Source organism: Alternaria ethzedia, assembly GCF_023757985.1.
Source record: "Alternaria ethzedia strain BMP 0044 chromosome Unknown scaffold_2, whole genome shotgun sequence".
NCBI classification, from domain to species: Eukaryota; Fungi; Ascomycota; class Dothideomycetes; order Pleosporales; family Pleosporaceae; genus Alternaria; species Alternaria ethzedia.
The window spans coordinates 343,042-365,800 of NW_026056195.1; the positions used below are offsets into that span (position 1 = coordinate 343,042).

Sequence of the window (22,759 nt, forward strand, 5' to 3'; positions counted from 1 at the left end):
ATCTTTGGATTGCTATACCCAAGTTTTTGTCGGCAGCACAAAAGGCACGCATCTGCCTTCGCCACCCTTCTCATACTCGACGAGAAGTTGTAATCCACGGTACGTAAATTAATCACATTGTTGCTGACAATCAGATTCGTCAGACACACTCTACCTGATCTTTGTAAGTATACCCTCCATGCAAGCAAAACGCGTACCGCGCGATTAGCACAGAACCCTTCACATGGCCCATGCCCTGATGTAGCATCACATTGACCCCTCAACACAATCATTTGCTCACCCAGTGTCTAACAGGAACGACACACGACCCAACATGTCATCAACAGTCGTCACTAATGTCGAGGAGAGCCTCCAAGCTATCTGGGCTCATGTCCTCAATTTGCCCCATGTTCCTCTCGACCAATCCTTTCTTTCGATTGGAGGAGACTCCATTTCTGCCATGCAGGTCGTGGGCCAATGTCGGAAGGAAGGCATGAGTCTTGGCGTCCAAGAGGTGTTGCGCAGCAAGTCCATCACCCAGTTGTCGGCTGCTGTCAAAGAAGTCGGCAACTCAGCCTATGACCACCAGGAATTCTTCGATGAGGACTTCGAGCTCTCTCCCATTCAATCACTCTTCTTCAAGCGTCCAAACACAAATGGCCATTTCAACCAATCTTTTTATCTCCGGGTGTCACGTAAGACCGACGCCGGCGATTTTCAGTCTGCGGTGGAACAGCTCGTAACACGCCACTCCATGCTGCGAGCACGGTTCACGCATTCACCTGAGCATGGCTGGCAACAGCGTCTTACAAGTAAGTCTAACAGCTAGTGCCCCAACCTACATGGCCTCGTGTACTACTGCTGCTCTGTAGGCGAGTCGCTTGCACATTGCTGACTTCCAGTGCAGACGATATCAGTGGCTCCTACCGGTTTCGTCATCTTGACGTAACATCACAAGCTGAAATCGACACTCAGATCGCCGACTCGCAGCAATGTTTTGATCACGTCTCTGGCCCGCTGTTCGCTGCCGACTTCTTCGATTTCGGTGACGAGCAGTATGCATTCCTCACCGGTCACCATTTAGTTGTTGACCTAGTCACGTGGAGGTTATTGCTTGAAGAGCTTGAAGAGATCTTGAAAGGCGGGCAGTTGCTTGCCCCTGCTCTTCCGTTCCAAAAATGGGCGGAGCTACAACGTGATCACGCTGAGTCGCTCGAGCTTGATGACGTCCTTCCTGTTGTTGATGTTCCTCCTATGGACTTCACGTACTGGGGCATTCAGCATCAAGACAACACCTACGGCAATGCTAGTCATGCCAGCTTCGAACTCGACAAGGAGCTCAGTGCCGCCTTCCTGACCAACTGCCATACTGCTTACAAGACCGAGCCAGTCGAGGTCTTGCTTGCATCATTAATCCAGTCTTGGTCACATGTCTTTACCGACCGACCTGTGCCTGCCATCTTCAACGAAGGTCACGGGCGTGAACCTTGGGACTCAGACATTGACATCACCCGCACTGTTGGGTGGTTCACCGCGCTATCTCCAATCCTTGTATCGCCATCACGCAATCCTACAGATACAGTCCGCAAGATCAAGGACTTCAAACGACGAATCCCTGGTAATGGCCGGCCGTATTTTGCTAGGCGTTGTCTCACTGAAGAAGGTCGTGATAATTTCGAAACTCACTGGCCCATGGAGATCTTGTTCAACTATCTCGGCCAATATCAGCAACTCGAGAGAGCGGACGCTCTTCTCCAGCCATCCGGCACCATGGCCGGAGAGACAGGCAAGGCTGGCGGCACGTCTGACTTTGGTCACGAAACCTGCAGGTGGGGTCTCTTTGAGATCTCCGCTTTCGTCTTCAAAGGTCATCTCAAGGTCGCGTTCACGTTCAACCGGCACATGAAGCACCAGTCACTCATTCAGCAATGGGTATCGGAATGCCAGTCAACCATCTCGCAGATGATCCGAGGTCTCACTATCCTCGACCCGAAGCCAACACTCAGCGACTTTCCGCTACTGTCATTGACGGACGAGAGCTTCTCAGCCATGATCGATAGCCTCTCAGCCATTGGCATTCGGGACACCGACACTGAAGATGTGTATCCATGTTCAAGGATGCAGGAAGGCCTGCTGCTGTCACAAACCAAGGATGCCGGTTTCTACGCTGCGGCTACTCTTCACGAGGTTACCACGATCCACGGGGATATCTCTTGGGAGAAGGTCGCTGACGCTTGGCAACAAGTCGTCGAACGACACCCAGCTTTACGCACGATCTTCATCGAGAATGTCGGTGCGAAGGGTCTCTACAATCAAGTGGTTCTCAAACACATCGACGCCAACATCGTACACTTCGAAGCCTTGGATGAGACGGATGCTATAAAACGCATTGAGGAGCAGCGTTCCGTCACTTACAACCACGGTCGATGCCCAAACCACCGTTTCACCATCTGCACTACGGTCGACAGGAAGATTTACTGCTCTCTGGATATCAGCCATGCCATCATGGACGGCCACTCCATGAGTCTATTGGCTGAGGAACTTAGAAAAGCATGCGCAGGGCGAACCATTCTCGACGGTACTCCCTACAGCGCATACATTGCATGGCTTGCGAAGCAACCTGAAGAGTCCAGCCTCGAGTTCTGGAAATCTTACCTCGGTGGTAGTGAGGTTTGCTCTTTCCCGACTCTTGACGACGGCCTAGGCCATACTGTAGCCAAAGAACTGGTCACTATCCGCCTCGATCTGACCAGTATAAGTTTGGCCGATCTGCAGCACTTTTGCAACACCAATGGCATTACGCTATCCAACGTCTTTCATACTGCATGGGCACTGACACTCAGCTGCTACATCGGAAGTAACGACGTCACGTTCGGCTACCTCACTTCCGCTCGTGATGCGGAGGAAGTCCATGGAGTGGAAAGCATCGTCGGACCGCTGATCAACACGCTCGTCTGCCGCGTGGATCTATCGGATGGGTCTCGTTGTCTTTTGGACATACTTCAGGACGTACAAAGAGACTATATGGAAGCCTTGCCTCATCGTCATATCGCTTTGGCCGACGTTCAGCACGTGCTCGAGCTCTCCGGCGCCAACCTTTTCAATACTGCGCTCTCCTACCGTCGCCTACCCCAGGAACAGAACTCTCCCAAAGAGGATGTCACTCTCCGCGAGGTTCGACCGATCTACGATCCGACCGAGTACCCAGTTAGTGTCAATATCGAAGTCGGCGATGACACAGCAGCTGTGGATCTCGACTATTGGACAGACCATCTCACCGCCATACAGGCTAGGAATGTCGCCAACACTTTCGCGCGTGCGCTCGAGAACATTGTCTTCAACTCGAAACGGCGCATCTCATCCCTGGACCATCTCAGCCCGAGGCACCTGCAACAGTTACAGGACTGGAATGTCATGCCGGCCACGATCAACGAGTGTGTACACAACATATTCGCCCGATGGGCTGATTCTCAACCAGAGGCACAGGCGATCTGTGCTCACGACGGAGAGTACACATACGAACAGCTGAAGACCGCCACAGATCGCTTGTCGCATCATCTCGTCAAGCTTGGAGTTGGACCTGAGGTGTTCGTGCCTACTTGTTTCGACAAGAGTGCCTTTGCAATTATTGCCATGCTCTCTGTTCTCAAGGCAGGCGGCGCTGCTGTCCCACTCGATGCAGCGCATCCCGCCCCAGCGCTCCAAACCCGTCTCGAAGATGCTGGTGCCCAAGTGGTACTGACTACTGCTTCGCGTGCATCCAAGTTCGACGGTCTCGTGGCCAATGTCATCATAGTAGATGATGCACTTCTACAGAGTCTTCCTCTTGTCGGTGGTCCTGCCTGCCCTAGCGTGCAGCCCCACAACCCGGTATTCGTCATCTTCACCAGTGGTAGTACCGGGCGACCCAAAGGTGTTGTACTTGAGCATTCGGCAATAGCCACCAGCGCGGAGGCCCACGGCTCCAAGTTCGGCATCAACCGGGACTCGCGCATGCTTCAGTTCGCTTCATACACGTTTGACAACTCACTAGAAGAGATGTTCACTACTCTCCAGCGAGGTGGCTGCGTATGCGTACCCTCTGAAGCCGATCGTGTCAACGATCTTCCTGGTGCCATCGCTAGGCTGAGAGCGAACAAGATGGATCTCACACCTACGGTGGCGGCACTTCTCACGCCTGCACAGGTCCCTTCAATTAAAAGCCTTTGTCTTGGTGCGGAGCCTCTTACCAGGGCGCTCATCGACCTCTGGAGTCAACATGTCCACCTTGTTGGAATGTACGGACCTAGCGAAGCATCCATCAACTCGGCGTTCAAAGATTTCAGTGATGGCCGCGGCGAAGCTACCAATATCGGCAAGGCAATCGGTTGCGTTGGATGGGTCGTCGACGCCGAGAACCGTGACCGCCTGATGCCTATTGGTTGCAAGGGAGAGTTGATCCTCGAAGGACCAATCCTCAGCCGCGGTTACCTCAATGACGCCGAGAAGACAAAGGCGGCATTCCTTATGGATCCTGAGTGGGCTCGTGTCATGGGCCCCACGGGACGTAGGTTCTACTGTACTGGCGATCTCGTACAATACACCTCCGACGGTGACATGATCTATCTGGGCAGAAAAGACTCTCAAGTCAAGGTACGCGTCTGATCACATATCATTCTGAAGTTCATCAACTAACTTTACATAGCTGCATGGCCAACGTATTGAGCTGGGGGAGATCGAACACCACCTCAAGCTGAACCTACCGGCTGGCGCAAAGTCGGCTGTCGAGCTGGTCAAGTTCAACGACAGCAACAAGACAAAAGCGCTCGTAGCCTTCATGTGCCTCTCTGAAGATGAGGCTCCAGCTGCCATCAGCGAGATGGGCGAGTCGGCACGCGTAGTGGCCAAGCAGGTGGAAATCGCGCTCGCCAATGCGCTCCCTGTTTACTATGTCCCTTCCATGTTCATGCCAGTCACCCGCATGCCCATGACGACGTCTGGCAAACTTGACCGGAAGGTGCTACGCGCCTTGGCGGCAGCCCTTCCTGAATCACACATGACTCCTTTCCGCTTAGCAGGCAAGAGCGGCCGCGCACCTGCTGGAAAAGCTGAGGTCGCGTTGGCGCGTCTCTGGGCTTCGGTGCTGAAGCTCGACGCGAGCGCTGTGGGCGCAGAAGACTCCTTCTTCCGCCTTGGTGGGGACTCCATCAGCGCCATGAAGCTCGTCACTGCGGCTAGAAAGGATGGCGTTATGCTCAATGTCGCCAATGTGTTCGCGCAGCCTAAGCTGCTAGACATGGCCGCTACTGCGGTGATGCTCTCTTCCGATGATGCCGCAAAGCCGGAAGCAGATACCTTGCCTATGGAGCTGCTCCCGCAGTCTTCCCGTCAGGCTATCGTGGCACTGGCTGCAGCTGAGTGCGGTGTCTTCCCCGATTCCATTGAAGACATATACCCATGCAGCAAGCTCCAAGAGGGTCTTGTAATGCTCACCAACAAGGATCCAGGAACGTACGTCGTGCAGCCCATCTACCGCCTGCCAGCCGACATCGACCTGGCGCGCTTCAAAGAGGCTTGGAAGGCCGTCATTGCCAGCGAGGCCACTTTGCGCACGCGCATCGTCTACTCAGAGGAGCATGGCTTCCTGCAGGTAGTGTTACGCGAAGAGATTGAGTGGCAGTCTCTCCCCGACATCCAAGATATCAACGAGACCACCAGACAGCTTCCCGCCAAGAACGGCGCACCTCTAACAACTTTCACCCTCGTTGGTGAGAAGACTGACTCGGTCTTCTTTGTATGGACTGCCCACCACGCCGTTTACGATGGTTGGAGCTGGACAGCATTGTTCCGCAAAGTCGAAGCACACTACCGCAACGAAACCCAAAACATCGCCCTCACTGTGCCTTACTCGCGCTTCGTGAAGTACATTACGAGTTTGGAACAGAAGCAATCCGATGCGTTCTGGCTTTCGCAACTTGACAACGTAACGGCGTCACAATTCCCCCAGTTGCCATCCCCAGATCACCGCGTGGAAGCCAATGGCCAATTGCTGCACTCTGTACAGCTCAAACGCAACCCAGGCCTCGAGGTCACCGTCCCTTCCATGATCCGCGCAGCATGGGGCATTCTCCTTGCCACCTACTCCGGACTAGATGACGTTATTTGGGGTGAAACCAACAGTGGTCGCGAGGCTTCCGTTCCTGGCATAGAGTCCATCATTGGCCCCACTATTACGACTGCACCCGTCCGGCTGCGGCTCAACCGCACTTCCACAGTTCACGAGTATCTCAAAGAGACCCAGAAACAGTCTTCGCTTTCGCTGCCATATCAGTTCGCCGGTCTACAACACATCAGCAAACTCAGTTCCGAGACAGCCATAGCCTGTGACTTCCAGAGCTTTCTGGGTATCGAGTCAGGAGACGACTTCGACGCCGAGAGCCCTCTGTGGAACATGATCAGTGCCAACACTATCGGAACTGACTTTTTCAGCTATGCGTTCGTCTTCAACTGCAAGGTCAGTTCGACTGGCGTTCTGGTAGAAGCGTTGTTCGATGATCGCGTTGTCGAAAAGTGGCTCGCTCAGCGCATGGTGCAGCAATTTGACTTCATCCTCACGCAGTTGAATGGTGCTGACAACATCACGCGAACGTTGGATGACCTGGATCTAGTCAATTCTGCTGACCGTGATCTGATCGGCTCTTGGAATCGCGAGCCAGTGCCATCAATCCGTAGATGCATTCACAGTGTTATCGAAGAGGACCAGGTTGCGACTCGTCCCACCGCTGCTGCTGTCAATGCCTGGGATACTGGTGTCATGACTTACCGCGAGCTCGACGACCGATCTACTGCTCTCGCGCACCGGTTGATGCGACTTGGGGTTAAGCCAAATCAATTCGTCCCGCTTTGCTTCGACAAGTCAGGTTGGACCATCGTCGCCATGCTGGCTGTACTCAAATCTGGAGCAGCATTTGTTCCCTTGGACTTCGAGGCACCTATTCTCCGCCTTCGTGAAATTGTCTCAGACATTGGCGCCGACCTGGTCCTTTGCGCGCCACAGTATGAAGGGCTTTGCCAGTCTATCCCGTCCAGCACCCTGGTTGTAGATCGGCAAGCAACTGAGACTCCTCATGATAGTCTACAGCGTCTTCCTTCAGTACACAGTGACTCTCCAGCATACGCCTTCTACACTTCTGGGTCGACCGGCAAACCCAAGGGGGCTCTAGTGAACCACAACCACTGGGTCACCAGTTCTACTGCATTCGTGGCTGGCTGGGAGATCTCTAATACGTCTAGAGTACTCCAATTCGCTTCGTACACATTCGATGCTTGCTTAATTGAGATACTAAGCACTCTCATGCAGGGCGGTACTATCTGCGTACCAGACCAGGCTACCCGAACGAACGATCTTGTTGGTGTCATGAACCAGTTCAATGTCAACTGGGCTGCTCTCACACCGTCGGTCGTGCGTATGATGTCGCCATCGCAAGTCCCTATGTTAGAGACTCTGTTCCTTGTTGGCGAAGCAATGTCGCAGCAAGACCTGATCACTTGGGCGGACAAGGTCACACTCGGCAATGGTTACGGACCAACTGAATGCTCTGCTGTCGCAACTACCAGTATCATGACATCTCACATGAAGCCCAACAATCTTGGAAAGGCTGTCACAGCACGAGGCTGGATCGTCTCAAGGAACAACCACAACGTACTTGCACCAGTTGGCGCCATAGGAGAGCTTTTGTTGGAGGGAGGTGCAGTTGGAGCCGGATATCTCAACAATCCCGAAAAGACAGCCCAGTCTTTCGTTGGGCATGTCAAGTGGTCTCCAGGTCTACTGAGCAATGACTCCTCAGCGTCCCTGCGCATCTACAAGACTGGTGACTTGGTCAAATACAACGAGGATGGCACAATGCTGGTAAGTCGTTTCCATTACTCTAGCTCGACGCATACTAACTGTAATAGTATCTCGGTCGCAAAGACTTCCAGACCAAGGTGCGCGGCCAACGATTAGAGCTATCTGAAGTTGAGCACAAACTATTGAACGATCACAACGTACAAACCGCTCTGGCTTCGGTGCCTAAGGCTGGACCTTGTGCGAAGCGACTTGTCGCAATTGTGTCCCTCCAAACCATGGGCACGACTACGATGAGCACGGGGAACGGATTGAAGGTGTTGCCGCAAGAAAGTGCCTCGCTGAACATTGCTTCCATTCGGGACAGTCTATGCGAGCGCTTGCCCGCCTACATGATACCCTCCTTGTGGGTCGCTGTCGAGCGCTTCCCGTTGATGCCTTCCGGTAAATTGGATCGAAGACGCGCGATCCAGTGGCTGGAGGAGATGGACCAGCCTACTTATCGTCTGATCTCGGCCATTGGATCGGACGACACCGGATCCAACGACGGTAATGCGATCGAGAAGAAGCTGCAAGCTATCTTCGCCAAGGTTCTGAACCTTTCAGTCGCTGATATCCGTCTCAACCAGTCTTTCCTACATCTTGGCGGTGATTCAATTGCCGCTATGCAAGTCTCATCGCAGTGTCGTGCGCAGGGCTTTCCCATCAGCGTACAGGATATCATTCGCGCCAAATCCATCTCGGCTATGGCCTCAGCAGCCAATGTTTCCGAGAAGTCACAAGTTGTATCGGAAGCCGTAGACTACGATTTGCCCTTCGATCTTTCGCCAATTCAAAACGTCTTCTTCGACACCGTTGGCGATGCGCACAACCACTTCAATCAGACTGAGCTTTTCCGCCTCTCACGCAATGTCGAGACTGCAGAGCTTCGGGCGGCGGTGACTACTCTAGTCAAAACTCATCCAATGCTTCGCGGACGCTTTGCCAAGAACGAAGCAGGAGCTTGGAAGCAGCGAGTCGAAAAAGATGCACCAACGTCATTTAGACTTCGTCGCCACAACGTGCAAGCAGGAGACGATGCCAATTTACGACCCATAATCGATGACAGCCAGGCAACCTTGGACGTTTCCAACGGTCCGACCTTTGCTATCGAGCTCTTTGACATCGATCAAACTTTCTCTCAGGCCATAGCACTCGTCGCTCATCATCTTGTCATCGACGTGGTGTCATGGGGAATCATCCTCGAAGATCTGCAGGGTCTCCTTCACGGCCTTCAGCCAGCACCTCAGAGCTTACCCTATCACCTGTGGCTGCAACAGCAGACCATTCAGGCCAAGCAAGAGAACGCCAGAAGTGTCTTTCCGGCTGGGGATATTGCACCGGGAGATTTCGACTACTGGGGCATGGAAGGCCGTTCCAATCTCAGTGGAGACGTAGTGGAAGAGGATGTACAGCTGTCGACTCGAGACACCATGCTCCTCCTCGGTGCACAGGACGCCCTGGCTACCGAAATCCTTGACATTCTCATCGCTGCTTTATTTGAGTCGTTCCGCAAGGTTTTCTCTGACAGGTCCACCATCACGATACACAATGAGGGCCACGGTCGTGAAACCTTCAATAGCCGCCAAGATCTCTCGCGCACAGTGGGCTGGTTTTCCACAGTGACGCCTATCCATCTTCCTGTCCCACTGGATGAAGCCACAGACATGATCAGCACTATCCGATGGGTCAGAGACTTCAGAAACCGTACGCCAGACAAAGGGCGGCCTTACTTCGCCTACCGGAATCTCACAGAGGAAGGCCAGACTCGATATGCCAGCCACTGGCCTGCAGAAGCTGTCTTCAACTATCTTGGCAGGCTTCAAACACAAGACGGCAAGGAGGGACTGTTCACTTCGCTCGATGAGGTCGACTCTCGCGAAGTTGGAGCGGATGTTCCCCGCCTAGGGCTTTTTGACATCACGGCAGCGGTTTCCCAGGGCGCTATCAAGCTCTCCTTTGGATGGAATCGCAACATGCGACGACAGAACGAGATCCGTGCGTGGGTTGCACAGTGTCGCCAGACCCTCGTCGATGCCGTGGAACAGCTTCTCGAAGTTCGACAGGAGCGTAACGTCAGCAACTTCAAGCATCTTCCACTTCTTTACAACGGTACATCCAGGCTCTCCGCGGTTCTGCCCGCCGGTATCACCCTCACCGATGTAGAGGATATATACCCGGCATCTCCAATGCAGCAGGGTCTTCTTCACACGCAATCACGCAATCCCGAGCTCTACACGTATCACACCGTGGCACAAGTACAGTCCACGGATGGCAAGCCAATGGATCCACGCCGTCTTACCGAAGCATGGCAAGTCGTAGTGCACCGTCATCAGGCCTTGCGAACTATCTTCATCGATAGCCTTGCAAAGGACGGGTCGAAAGATCAGGTCGTAGTCAAGGAGAAAGCCGGAAGAGTTCAACTCCTCGCCGACTGCGAGGACGATCAGGTTGCCAAGCTTCTGCGAGATCAATCGCCCATTGACTGCCGCGAGGCTGTGCCACCTCATCGCATGAGCATTTGCAAAACAAAGACTGGCAAAGTCTGGATTAAGCTCGAGCTCAGTCATGCGATCAATGACGGCACCTCGGTATCCAATCTACTTACGGATCTTGCTCGTGCGTACGCACGAAAGCTGACACGGGCTGATGCCGGACCACTCTATTCCGACTACATTGCATACATGCTCTCCAAATCCAGCGATGCTGATTTGTCATACTGGAAGACGCATCTTGCCGGGATGGAGCCCTGCTTCTTTCCCACCCTCAACGATGGTATCCCAAGCTCTCCAGAGTCAGGATCAGTTGACATAGACCTCGGTAGCACTGCCCGTGTTCAGGCGTTTTGCAAGCACAATGGTGTGACTCTTTCGAACGTGCTCCAGCTTACGTGGGCTCTCACTCTTCATTACTATGTAGGCACGTCTGATGTCTCCTTCGGCCTAATCGCTTCTGGTCGAGACATTCCGGTCACCAACATCGAGGAGGCCGTGGGCTGCTTCGTCAACATGGTCATCTCACGCATATCTTTTTCGGATGACACGACCATTGCCCAGCTCCTCGAGGCTCTCCAAACAGGCTCTACTGAGGCTCTTTCGCATCAGGGCTGCTCTCTTGCCGACATACAGCATGCCCTTCAACTACCTTCATTGTTCAACACGGCTTTCACCTTCCAAAGGCGCGGTCTGTCAAGCGATCCGGAGGAGACGGCTCTCACCTACGAAGATATGGAAGCGGAAGATGCCGGCGAATACATTGTCACAGTCAATGCAGATGTTACCGACGACAACATCACTGTCGACTTTGGCTATTCGAAAGACAGGATTCTCCCCTCTCAAGCACAGAACATGGCCGATACTTTCAGCAAGATTCTGGACAGCGTTGTTGAAAGCAGTGCTTCGGAGCTCACTGTTGGCATGCTGGACGTGTTCACCGATAGTAGTCTCCGACAAATCACCGAATGGAACCCACAACTTCCGCCACCTATCCGCCGTTGTGTGCACGACGTCATTCATGATCAGGCACTGACGAGACCACGAGCAACGAAGGCTGTGGAAGGATGGGACGGGTCATTCACTTACCAAGACTTTGACAAGATCACCAATCAGCTTGCAGTCCATCTACAGGCTATCGGTGTGACCACTGAGACTTTCGTGCCAATTCTGTTCGAAAAGTCATCATACGCCATCGTCAGCATGATTGCAATCATGAAGGCTGGTGGAGCGTACGTGCCGCTGGATCCGAAGCATCCGCAAACCAGACTTCGAGAGCTTATCGAAGACGTTGGCGCCCCGGTGGTGTTGTGCTCGCGCGGATACCACGACAAAGCAAGCGAGGTCGCAAAGGCAGCCGTTATCGTCGACCAACGATCCATCAAGAAGCTCGGAATTCCAGTGACCAGCAAGCCACGTTCCACAGCAACTCCCGACAACGCAGCGTACTGCTTGTTCACCTCAGGTACTACCGGCAAGCCGAAGGGAACAATCATTCCTCATCAAGCATTCTGTACAAGTGCAGCTGCTTTCACGCGTCGCATGAATATCAATGCAACCTCTCGCACCTTCCAGTTTGCTTCATACACATTCGACGCAAGCTGTATCGAGATTCTTTCAGCCTTGACCGTAGGCGCCACGGTATGCGTGCCAACAGATGACGATCGCATGAACAACGCAGCTGGCGCCATCCGCAAGTTGAGAGTCAATTGGTCACTCTTGACCCCGTCGGTTCTTGGAACTATCGAGCCAGAGCGTGTCCCTGGTTTGAAGACGCTTGTTTCTGGAGGCGAGGCGCTTCCCGGACCCATCCTCAAGAAATGGGGCAACAGCACTTGCTTCATCAACGGTATGTATACAGACCCTATATTCCCCGTTCGGCTCCGTACTGACAACGAACAGCTTACGGCCCTACCGAGTGCTCAGTAGTAGCCGCTACTGCATACAAGTCCACACTGGATCACAAGCTCATTATTTCAGAGCCAGGCACCATCGGTACCGGAAGCGGATGTCGACTATGGATCGTACACCCACGAAACCACGACAAACTCATGCCTATCGGTAGCGTCGGCGAACTCGTCATTGAAGGCCCCACCGTGGCCCGTGGATATCTGAATGATGAAGTCAAGACCGCGAAGGCTTTCATCGTTGATCCTGCCTGGGCGAAAACTATCTCTTCCGGCAGCCAAGTCTCTGGAACAGCCCGCATGTACAAGACAGGTGACCTTGTCCGCTACAACACAGATGGGTCCGTGAACTACATCGGTCGTAAGGACACCCAGATCAAGCTCAACGGTCAGAGAATTGAACTGGGTGAGATCGAGTTTCACGTAGGAAAGAACTTCCCCGAAAGCGTACAGTCCGCAGTGGAACTAGTCGCACCCTCCAATCGCAGCTCTGCGAAGGCTTTGGCAGTATTCTTTGCTGTTACTCAGGGTCAAGCCGGAGACGAAGCGCAAAACGTCCAGCCGCCCTCGACCGACCTGCCCGCCTCCGATGAACTACTTCTTCCGCTCAGCGACGAGCTTCGAGACATGTGCAAAGACACTGAGAATGGGCTCGCCGGCTCTTTGCCCTCGTACATGATACCTTCGATCTTCATCCCTGTCACGAAGTTGCCCTGGACTTCGGCGGGCAAGCTAGACCGCAATCGTCTCCGCAGCTTAGTACAAAACCTCAGTCGGGAGACAATGGCTTTGTACCGACTCACAAGCATGGCGAACAAGAAGCAGCCCACGACCGAGGCAGAGAAGAAGATCCACAAGGCGGTGTGCTCCGTCTTGAGTTTGCCACCTTCTGCAGTAGGCATCGACGACAGTTTTGTCCGCCTTGGTGGCGACTCCATCTCGTCCATGCGTCTCGTTGCGATGGCTCATACCGAACAGCTAGAGCTATCATTCATCGATATCTTCAAGAATCCGAAGCTCTCCGAGTTAGCCAAGATTGGTACCCGTTCTAACACACTCAATCAGCCGCAGAAGGCAGTGCAGCCTTTTGACCTGCTGCCAGCTTCGTCTCCGAGAGCTGAAGTACTGGACGAAGCTGTCCAGCAATGTCGAGTTCCGAAGGAAAACATCCAGGACGCCTATCCGACGAGTCCACTCCAGGATGCGCTTCTCACTCTCTCCATCAAGCAAGCTGGAGCTTATGTCGCGCAGCACGTGTTGGCGCTACCAAAATCTTTGGACATGACGAAATTCAAGGCGGCCTGGGACACAGCCATTCAAGAGATTGACATCCTTCGTACTCGCATCATCCAGCTACCATCCGGTATGTTCGTGCAAGCTGTCATGAAGAAGGATCCTGTTTTCTGGAAAGAAGAGACCTCGCTCATGAGTGCCGAAGGAGAAGCGATGACCATTCCTTCGGATCTCGGTGGCAAACTTGCAGCGTACTCACTGGTTACTACGACATCAGGGGAGCGGTACTTTGTATGGACACTGCATCATGCCTTGTACGATGGCTGGAGTATCTACCTGATGCTTCAGCGAGTGCAGCAGATATACTCGAGCGGCACATCCACCATCCCTCAGACACCCTACTCCAAATTTGTGGGGTACATCTCTGGCACTGATGCCTCTGCCTCGAATCTTTACTGGAAGAACAGCTTGATGGGTCTCAACGCCTTCCAGTTCCCTCAGCCACCCCATGCCACCTCAAACGCAACATCCGACGGACGGATGTTCCAACATACCGTGAAGCTTGCACCTCGCAAGAACACAGACGTCACACCAGCCAATGTCATACGAGCTGCCTGGGCTTTGCTGCTTTCTGCCTACACCGGAAGTGATGATGTGGTGTTTGGTGAGACTCTTGCTGGGCGAGACATTGCCGTCGCGGGAATTACGGACGTGTGTGGTCCTACATTGACCACCGTTCCGTCCAGGGTCAAAATTGATCGCGGCGCTACTGTTAGCGACTTGCTCAAGATGATAGCGACGAATGTCACCGACCGTATCCCATACCAACACCATGGGATTTCTGCTATCAAAGCACTCGGCGACGACATGGCAGCCGCATGCGACTTTCAGAACCTTTTGGTTGTTCAAACGGAGAACGAGGAGCTCGCCGACTCCATGTGGACCGTTCACGAGAACGAAGATCAGGGCAATTTCTTCACATACCCACTCGTGATTGAGTGCAAGATGGGATCGACCAAGATCGATGTCTTGGCTCACTTCGATGCAAATGTCATCTCGCTTTGGCATGTTCAGCGCCTTCTATACCAGTTTGAGTCGGTGCTGAACCAACTCCAATCAGCTACTCATGTTCGTCATGTAGCTGTCTTCAGTGAACAAGACAAGCAGCTCGTGCAAAAGTGGAACGCGTATGAGCCTGATCTCATCGATGACACTGTGCCCTCGCTCTTTTTCCAGAAGGCTGCATCTCAGCCCGCTGCCACAGCCGTGACCGCTTTCGATGGGGAACTCACCTACGCTGAGCTTGGCGCGCTTGCATCGCAACTGGCACAGCAGCTAGTGAAGCTTGGTGCTGGCCCTGAATCTCTGATCCCGATCTGTGTGGACAAGTCGCGATGGGCCATCGTAGCTATCATGGCTATTCTCATCTCTGGCGCAGGCTACGTGCCATTATCTTCATCAGACCCGCCTTCACGACATCTGCATATCGTTGAGGCATGCAAAGCTTCGATCGTCCTGTGCTCACCGCCGTATGCCCATCGTTTCACGGACATGGTCGATCACGTGTTTAATGTCAGTGAGACCGCCATTCGACGACTACCGACCTGCTCCGGACCGCTATCGCAGCGCGCCAAAGGCAACAATACCTGCTACGTCATCTTCACTTCAGGTAGCACAGGACAACCCAAGGGAGTGGTCGTAGAGCACAAGAGTATAACTTCCAGCTCGGCTGCGATATGTGAAGGGCTTCATGTCACGCCTACTTCTCGAGTGTTCCAGTTCTGCTCCTTCCTTTTCGACGTTTCCGTTGGCGAAACCCTCGCCGTCCTTCTTAGGGGCGCCACGATCTGTGTACCATCAGACGAACAGCGCACCACGGACCTCGCCGCTGCAGTGACAGATCTCAAAGCCAACTGGGCTTTCTTCACACCGTCAGTTGCCGGTACGCTGGAAGGACCAAGCGCTGTACCGACATTGGAGACTCTGGTAGCCGGTGGTGAGGCGATGACATCTGACGTGGTCGACAAATGGGCCAACGGGGTCAAACTACAGAACGGCTACGGTCCTACCGAGGGCACTGTGTTTGCTATCGTTAATGATCATGTCTCTGCACAACGAGACCCGTCGAACATTGGTCGCGCCCTAAAGAGCGGACGTGCTTGGCTTACTAACTCTGACAATCCTCACGAGCTTGCACCCATCGGCGCAACCGCAGAGCTTTGCCTCGAGGGACCATTACTCGCCCGAGGCTATCTAAACGATCCCGAACGTACTGCGGAAGCCTTCATCGAAGCCCCTGCTTTCTTGAAGATGTTCTCGACCCGTAGTACATCGCGTATCTACCGTACCGGCGACCTTGTCCAGTACACCGCTGATGGGTCTATCCACTACATCGGGCGAAGAGACAACCAAATCAAGCTCGCGGGTCAGCGAATCGAGCTTGATGAAATCGAGACAGTCTTGCAGGCGGACGACAACATCCATCAAGTGGTTGTACAGCTACCCAAGATTGGTCCCTGCACGAAGAAGCTCACGGTTGTCGTCAGTTTCCCCGGAACCGCCGCTACCAACGCTGGTTCAGACTGGCGCACGGTACTCTCCGACAAAGAAACGCTCTCGCGAATCAATCGCGCAAGGGAGAGATTGTCTGATCTCGTGCCATCATATATGGTACCTGCCATTTGGATCGCTGTTCCCCGTATCCCAGCCTTGGCTTCCACCAAGTTGGACAAGAAGCAAGTCGGGTCGTGGCTACAAGATCTGGATGAAGCCACGCATCAGCGCATCGTGAACGCTGAGCTTCCTGAAGTGGCCGATGGACCTGTTGATACCGCTCTTACAGTTCTTCGGGGCATCTGGGCGAAGGTATTGGACTGTCCTGTGGAAGACGTCAAGCCTTCCAAGTCCTGGCTATGTAAGTGATCCCCAGAGAGGATAGTGTCAAGTTTACTAACCACTCATAGCGCTTGGTGGCGATTCGATCTCTGCCATGAAGCTTCTCGCAAAGTGCAGAAGCGAGGGTATCAGCCTTACTCTGAACCAAGTGCTGCGCGCCAAGTCCCTGGCCCATCTGGCGGCCGACATCAAGGCTGTAGTCATCCTGGACCACGGAACAGAGACAAGCGACCAACCCTTTGCCCTCTCTCCCATTCAGCGCTTCTACTTCCAGACCGGCAAGATCGAAAACGGCACACACTTCAACCAATCATCATCACTGCGCATCTCACGATACGTGGAGCCGGCTACTATTCAACGCGCTATGGATTCCATCGTCGCATGTCACTCGATGCTACGTGCTCGCTTCTCCAAGGACGAGGCTGGGAAATGGCAGCAGCTTGTCACCTCGAAGATTTCCGGATCCTACGCATTCACGGCACATGAGGTTTCAACCGCTTCTGCTGCGACTGCCATCATTGCCGCTACCCAGAAAAGCCTCGACATTCGCGCCGGTCCTGTCTTTGCCGTGAATCTCTTCAGTCTCAAGGGCAAACAGATGCTTTTCATGGCGGCTCACCACCTTGTCGTAGATGTAGTGAGCTGGGGCGTGTTGCTTGGCGATCTGGAAGACTTACTCGCTTCTGGCCCAACTACAAAGCTTGCAAAGAGCCTACCTTTCCAGACCTGGAATGCGATGCAGAGCTCAAACGCCTCGCAAATCGATCGACAACGCGACGTGCAAACCCAGCCGCTCGCAGTTGAACCGGCGAACTACGCCTTCTGGGGGATGGAGGCTCGATCGAACGTGTACGGTGATACTGAGAGGGATGAGTTCGTCATCGATAAGGAAATATCTGCGATGGCTTTCGAAAACCACCACGTGTACAGGACAGACCTCGTCGACATCCTCCTGGCGTCTATTGTCCACTCCTTCTCCCGCGTGTTCATCAACCGCAGGGCTCCCACCCTGTTCAACGAGTCTCACGGGCGAGAAGCATGGGACTCAAGTAATCTCGATCTTTCCCGAACCGTCGGATGGTTCACATCCATGTATCCGGTCACCATTCCCATCGGTGACGAAGAAGACGAGGTCATGCATACGCTCCGACAAGTCAAGGATACCCGCCGCAAAATCACAAGTAATGGCCGACCTTACTTTGCTCATCGCTATCTCACAGAAGATGGGCAGCAACGCTTTGACAATCATGCACCGATGGAAGTGCTGTTCAACTACCTTGGCCGACAAGAACAGTCTGGGTCTAGCGATTCGCTCCTACAGCCATTGCAGCTGGACGGCGATGACGAAGAGACATCCGACGTGGGTACCAAGACAACGCGTATGGCACTCTTCGAGATTTCGGCTTCAGTCTCTGAAGGTCAGATCCAACTCAGCTTCATGTACAATCGCTACTCCAAGAACCAGAAAGGCATTCGCAGGTGGATCGCCGAATGCCAACGCACACTGGAGGAGATCGCCACCGAACTGGCCAAGACCGATACCCCACAGCCAACGATGACCGACTTCCCACTACTACCATTGGAGTCTTACAGTCGCCTCGATCGAGTCTTGAAGACTCTTCCCCATGCCGGTATCCATTCCTTTGATCAGGTGGAAGATATGTATCCTTGCTCGCCTATCCAAGACGGGATGATCTTGAGTCAGATCAAGGCCCCGGAATCGTACTGGTCGTCAACCACGTTCGAGGTCAAATCGAAGCGAGGCCCAGTCGATGCCAGTCAAGTCATCGATGGATGGAAGCAAGTCGTTGCCCGTCATCCAGCGTTGCGCACCGTCTTCATCGACAGTGTCTGCAAAGGAGGCGTCTTCGATCAGATTGTCGTCAAGGGCCCCGATTCTGGCATAGTCAAGTATACTTGCAAGGACAGCGAAGTGACCAAGATGCTAGAGTCCATCAAGCATGGCTCTCTCAACGGCAAGAAGAAACCTGTCCTTCCCCATCAGGCTGCTGTCGTCCAGACTCCTTCAGGCAAGATCTTTGTTAAGGTCATTGTCAACCATGCCGTCATCGACGGAGGCTCACTCGGCATTATCGGACAAGATCTCCAGGAAGCATACCAAGGGGAGCTATCTGAGGACGGACCGCTATACAGCGACTATATCAAGTACCTGCGCGGTCTCCCAGTTGATGATGCGGTACTGTACTGGAAGGCCAAGCTTCGCGGTGTCAGCCCATGCTATTTCCCGACTACGCCTCGTGACCCCAGTAAGCAGCGAGAGCTTCGATCTTTGGACATGCGCTTTACCCGATTCGACGAGATTCACGATCTAGCGGAGAGCAGCAACGTCACTTTCGCCAATATCCTCCTCGCAGCATGGGCTCTGGTGCTCCGCTCTTACACCAACTCCTCCGATGTGTGCTACGGATATCTCACGTCTGGAAGAAACGTACCAATCGACAATATCGAGAGCGCAGTTGGCGCGTTCATCAACATGTTGGTATCACGAGTTCAATTGAAACCGGCTTCTTCACTGCTCCAGATCGTTGAGAAGGTGCAGTCCGACTTTGTCGACTCCATGCCACATCAACATTGCTCGCTCGCTCAATTCCAGCATGATCTTGGTCTTTCTGGAAAATCGCTCTTCAACACTGCCGTCTCGATTCAGAGGCGCGGGAACACAGACGAGCCCGCGGCAGATGACTCTGGTATTGAGTTCGAGCAGCTTGATGGCCACGATCCCAGCGAGTTCGCTATCACGGTCAACATCGATGCCACTCGCGACGATGAAGCCGTGCGCTTCACGTATTGGAGTGATGCAGTTACCGATGCCGAGGCGAAGAACGTTTCTGCTCTCATGGCAAAGGTCCTGGCCCAGGCGCTCAACAACGCACAGCAAACCATTTCAGACTTGGATAACTTCATCAAGATCAAGCCGACACAGTCTTCACCCGGGCACCTTGCTTTACCCAAGCCGCGTCCTATTCTCAGAACCAGCTCGAGCATGTCCAGTGCCGGATCAACCTCACCACCTCGTACGCCGAGGATCACATTCCCTGATCTGACACCAGCGGCGCCGCAGCCAGCTGAGACACCTGACTGGAGCAGCCTCATCCGATCCATCGTCAGCGAGATGGTGCCCCAGATCGTCGAACAGATCGTAGCGCAGAACAAGCTGACAACCGAACCCACATCTGCGACAATCGATCAGATGACGAACCAAATGACGGGGATGCTCACGAGAAAGCATTCAATGTCACAACGCGGACGACCGAGTGTCGATGGAGCGTCTATACACCCAGCCTCACCACGAGCAGCCTCTATACGTTCGCGCCGCATGAGCATTGCCAGTAATGCGGAGAACAGGATCCAGACCGCTGCTGACATGGTCGCCACTCTTGGTGTCATTGCCACCGAGACCTCTACCAAAGTCACACCCGACATTGTTGAGAAGAAGCTACTCAATCTGTGGGCTGAGCTTCTCGAGACGGTGGAGGACACCATCGAGCAAGAGGATAGTTTCTTCAATCTCGGGGGTGATAGCATCATGGCTATGCGCCTCGTCGGAGCCGCGAGAGAAGAGGGCCTTTCAATGACCGTGGCTGATGTGTTCAAGAACCCCACATTTGCCGACATGGCTCGTGTAGTACGTGTTGCGGGCGAGGTCATTGATGAAGTTATGTCCCGAGCCGGCGGCGGCTCAGTGGCAGGCAAGAGTGTCGGAGGCCAGTCTAGGTCTTACCAACGCGGCAGAGCCGCATCAATCTGGAGCGACTTCCAGGACAACATGTTCGATCCAAACGCCGACACCAAGAGCATAGCTCCCAGCGAGATGCCCGCCGAGTCGGAGCTGAGCCACAGAGATTCGACTATGTTGAAGAGGTTGCAAGGGCTTACCACCGGCCCAACGAAGCCAAATGCCTCGCGCAAAATCAGTTCAAGGCCGTTGGCGACGCATACTATCCAGGAAGGTGTTGAGAGCTCTCTCAACAGGTCCATTTCGATGCTCGGAGACCCCAATGTCGACAGTGTCATTTCGAAAGTGCAAGTATTCAAGGGAGGCATCTCGGACGTCTTCCCTGTCACAGACTTTCAATCACTCGCCATCACTGGTACTCTCATGGAGTCAAAATGGATGCTTAACTACTTCTACCTGGATGGAGATGGGCCTCTCGATCTTCGCAAGCTCAAGCAAGCTGCTTACCGTATGGTACAAGCCTTCGATATTCTTCGCACTGTATTCGTCCCCTATGGCGATCGCTTCCTTCAGGTCGTATTGCGGAAGCTTCAACCAGAATTCATATACCATCAAACCGACGAAGATATCGACACCTTCACCAAGGATCTGCAACAGAAGGATCGAGAGGGCGGACCACGACTTGGCGAAGCGTTCATCCAATTTGTGGTCGCGAAGCAAAAGCAAACAGGGCAATACCGTATCTTCATGCGACTTTCACACGCCCAATACGATGGAGTGTGCATGTCCAAGATTCTCAGTGCGCTCCAAGACGGATACAATGGCCTTCCAGTCTCATCTGCCCCAAGCTTCGGCAACTTTGTACGCGAAACTGCCAAGACAGTATCGGGAGCCCACGATCACTGGAAAAACATTCTTCGCGGCTCTAAGATGACAGAGATTGTCAACCGATTCGGCCCCAACTATCAGCGCTCAGCTGGCCAATCCATCACGCTCGAAAAGAGAGTCAGTGCACCCAAGCTCAAGGGCGTCAACATCACCAGCGCAACGGTGGCCAAGGCCGCTTGGGCTTCGACTCTCTCCCGTCTTGTGAGCAAGGCTGATATTGTCTTTGGTCACGTCATCTCAGGCCGTAACGGCGGTGTCGCCAATGTCGAGAACATCGTCGGCCCTTGCTTGAACATGGTACCTGTTCGCATCGTGTACCGACCTGATTGGACTGTAATGGATCTTCTCAAGTATGTTCAAGACCAACAAATCGCGAACATGCCATTTGAGTCGCTCGGCTTCCGCGAGATCACCCGACACTGCACGGAATGGCCTGACTGGACAAACTTCTCCAGCGTTCTGCAACATGACCAGAACATTCAAGATGACCAGCCAACTATGCAGCTAGGCGGCATCGAGTACACCATCGGCGCCGTTGGCTCTCAGGAAGACTTCGCAGACTTTTCCATCCACACTACCTCCCGTGGCAACGAAATGGATGTCACGTTGACGTACGTCCCGAACAGCACGGTTACCACAGAATTTGCACAGCACGCATTCGACATTCTTTGCGCCAATGTCATCGCTTTCTCGGAAGACCCGCACACTCTGCTTCCATTGTTTACAGAGGTCAGCTCCGGTAGCTCGACTACCGCCAACTCAGAGAAGATGCGCAAGCGGTCCGTGGAGAAGCAGCCGATCACTTTACCCACCGACACAGGCCTCTCAAATCACGAAACAAACACCCTCGCTACAACGCTGCGATCGGCCTGGGAGCAAATTCTACACGACGAGCGTGGCTCTCCTACACCCATTGATCTTGGCTCAGACTTCTTCCAGCTGGGCGGAGACATCATGGGCTTGGCACAAGTCGCATCCATTCTTGACCAAGATGGTCTGAGAGTCAGGGTCGAAGACTTGCTCGACAAGTCTGTGTTCGTGGATCAAGTTGGCATACTTGCTGTGGAGCGCAAGAAGCAGATTGAGCGAGAGGCGCAGAACCCTTGGGGCGAGAAGGGCAAGACGAAGGTTGAGGTGAAGGGAGTGAAGGAGAAGGAGAGGAGGGGTAGTGGGTTTGGTCAGTTGGCTAAGAGGATTGGATTGAAGAGGAAGGAGAGTTCGAAGTCAATTTTCCAGATGGGAGGGTGATTTGGTGGAGTTGAACTTTAATGTATTAGTATTACGGGTATCTAGGGGCGTACGGTGTTGACTGATTGGGTTCTTATTCAGCGTTCTTCTACAAATAGTTCCCTTTACGTCGCTTAGCAATAGTTACATGCATAACACCTCGACTTCTCAACCCTCGCCTGATTCGTGCAGAACTAGCTCATTGCCTCTGACGCTGCCCGTCATCGCTCAGCGAACGCTTCCTCTTCCTTTCGCGCGTCGTTATCGTAGCCCCAGCCCATAGCTGCCCTGGATGTATCTTTTGCAAGTCAGCAAAATGTCGCCGAATCTCTTCGCAATGCTCTTTCGCAAGCTGTCTTTGTATATCTGCTTCATCAAAACTTGAAGCGATTTCAGGATGCGCATGTTCTGGATGTTTGTACTTGTCGCTACCGCATGCAGGACAACAAAAGGCATCGGCTAGCCATGCGAATGCTTCGGTACCGCAAGTGGTGCATATCATGTAGTCAATGACTGTGTCGGGGTAGATGTTGTAGTACGACATTCTGTTCTAGATGCACGGTGCGCGGTGGTA

The 22,759-nt window shown here is 53.5% G+C and overlaps 1 protein-coding gene across 1 annotated transcript; it reads left to right on the forward strand.

The window, feature by feature from the left end:
* Window positions 1–313: 313 nt before the first annotated feature.
* Window positions 314–22,206, forward strand: J4E87_000920 (NRPS; the record flags this gene model as incomplete). The annotated part of the gene is made up of 6 exons (XM_049372570.1): window positions 314–791; window positions 887–4,611; window positions 4,664–7,870; window positions 7,918–12,187; window positions 12,241–16,392; window positions 16,442–22,206. The coding sequence occupies 6 exons, from the start codon at window positions 314–316 to the stop codon at window positions 22,204–22,206; spliced, it is 21,597 nt and encodes a 7,198-aa protein (XP_049237228.1).
* Window positions 22,207–22,759: the final 553 nt, after the last annotated feature.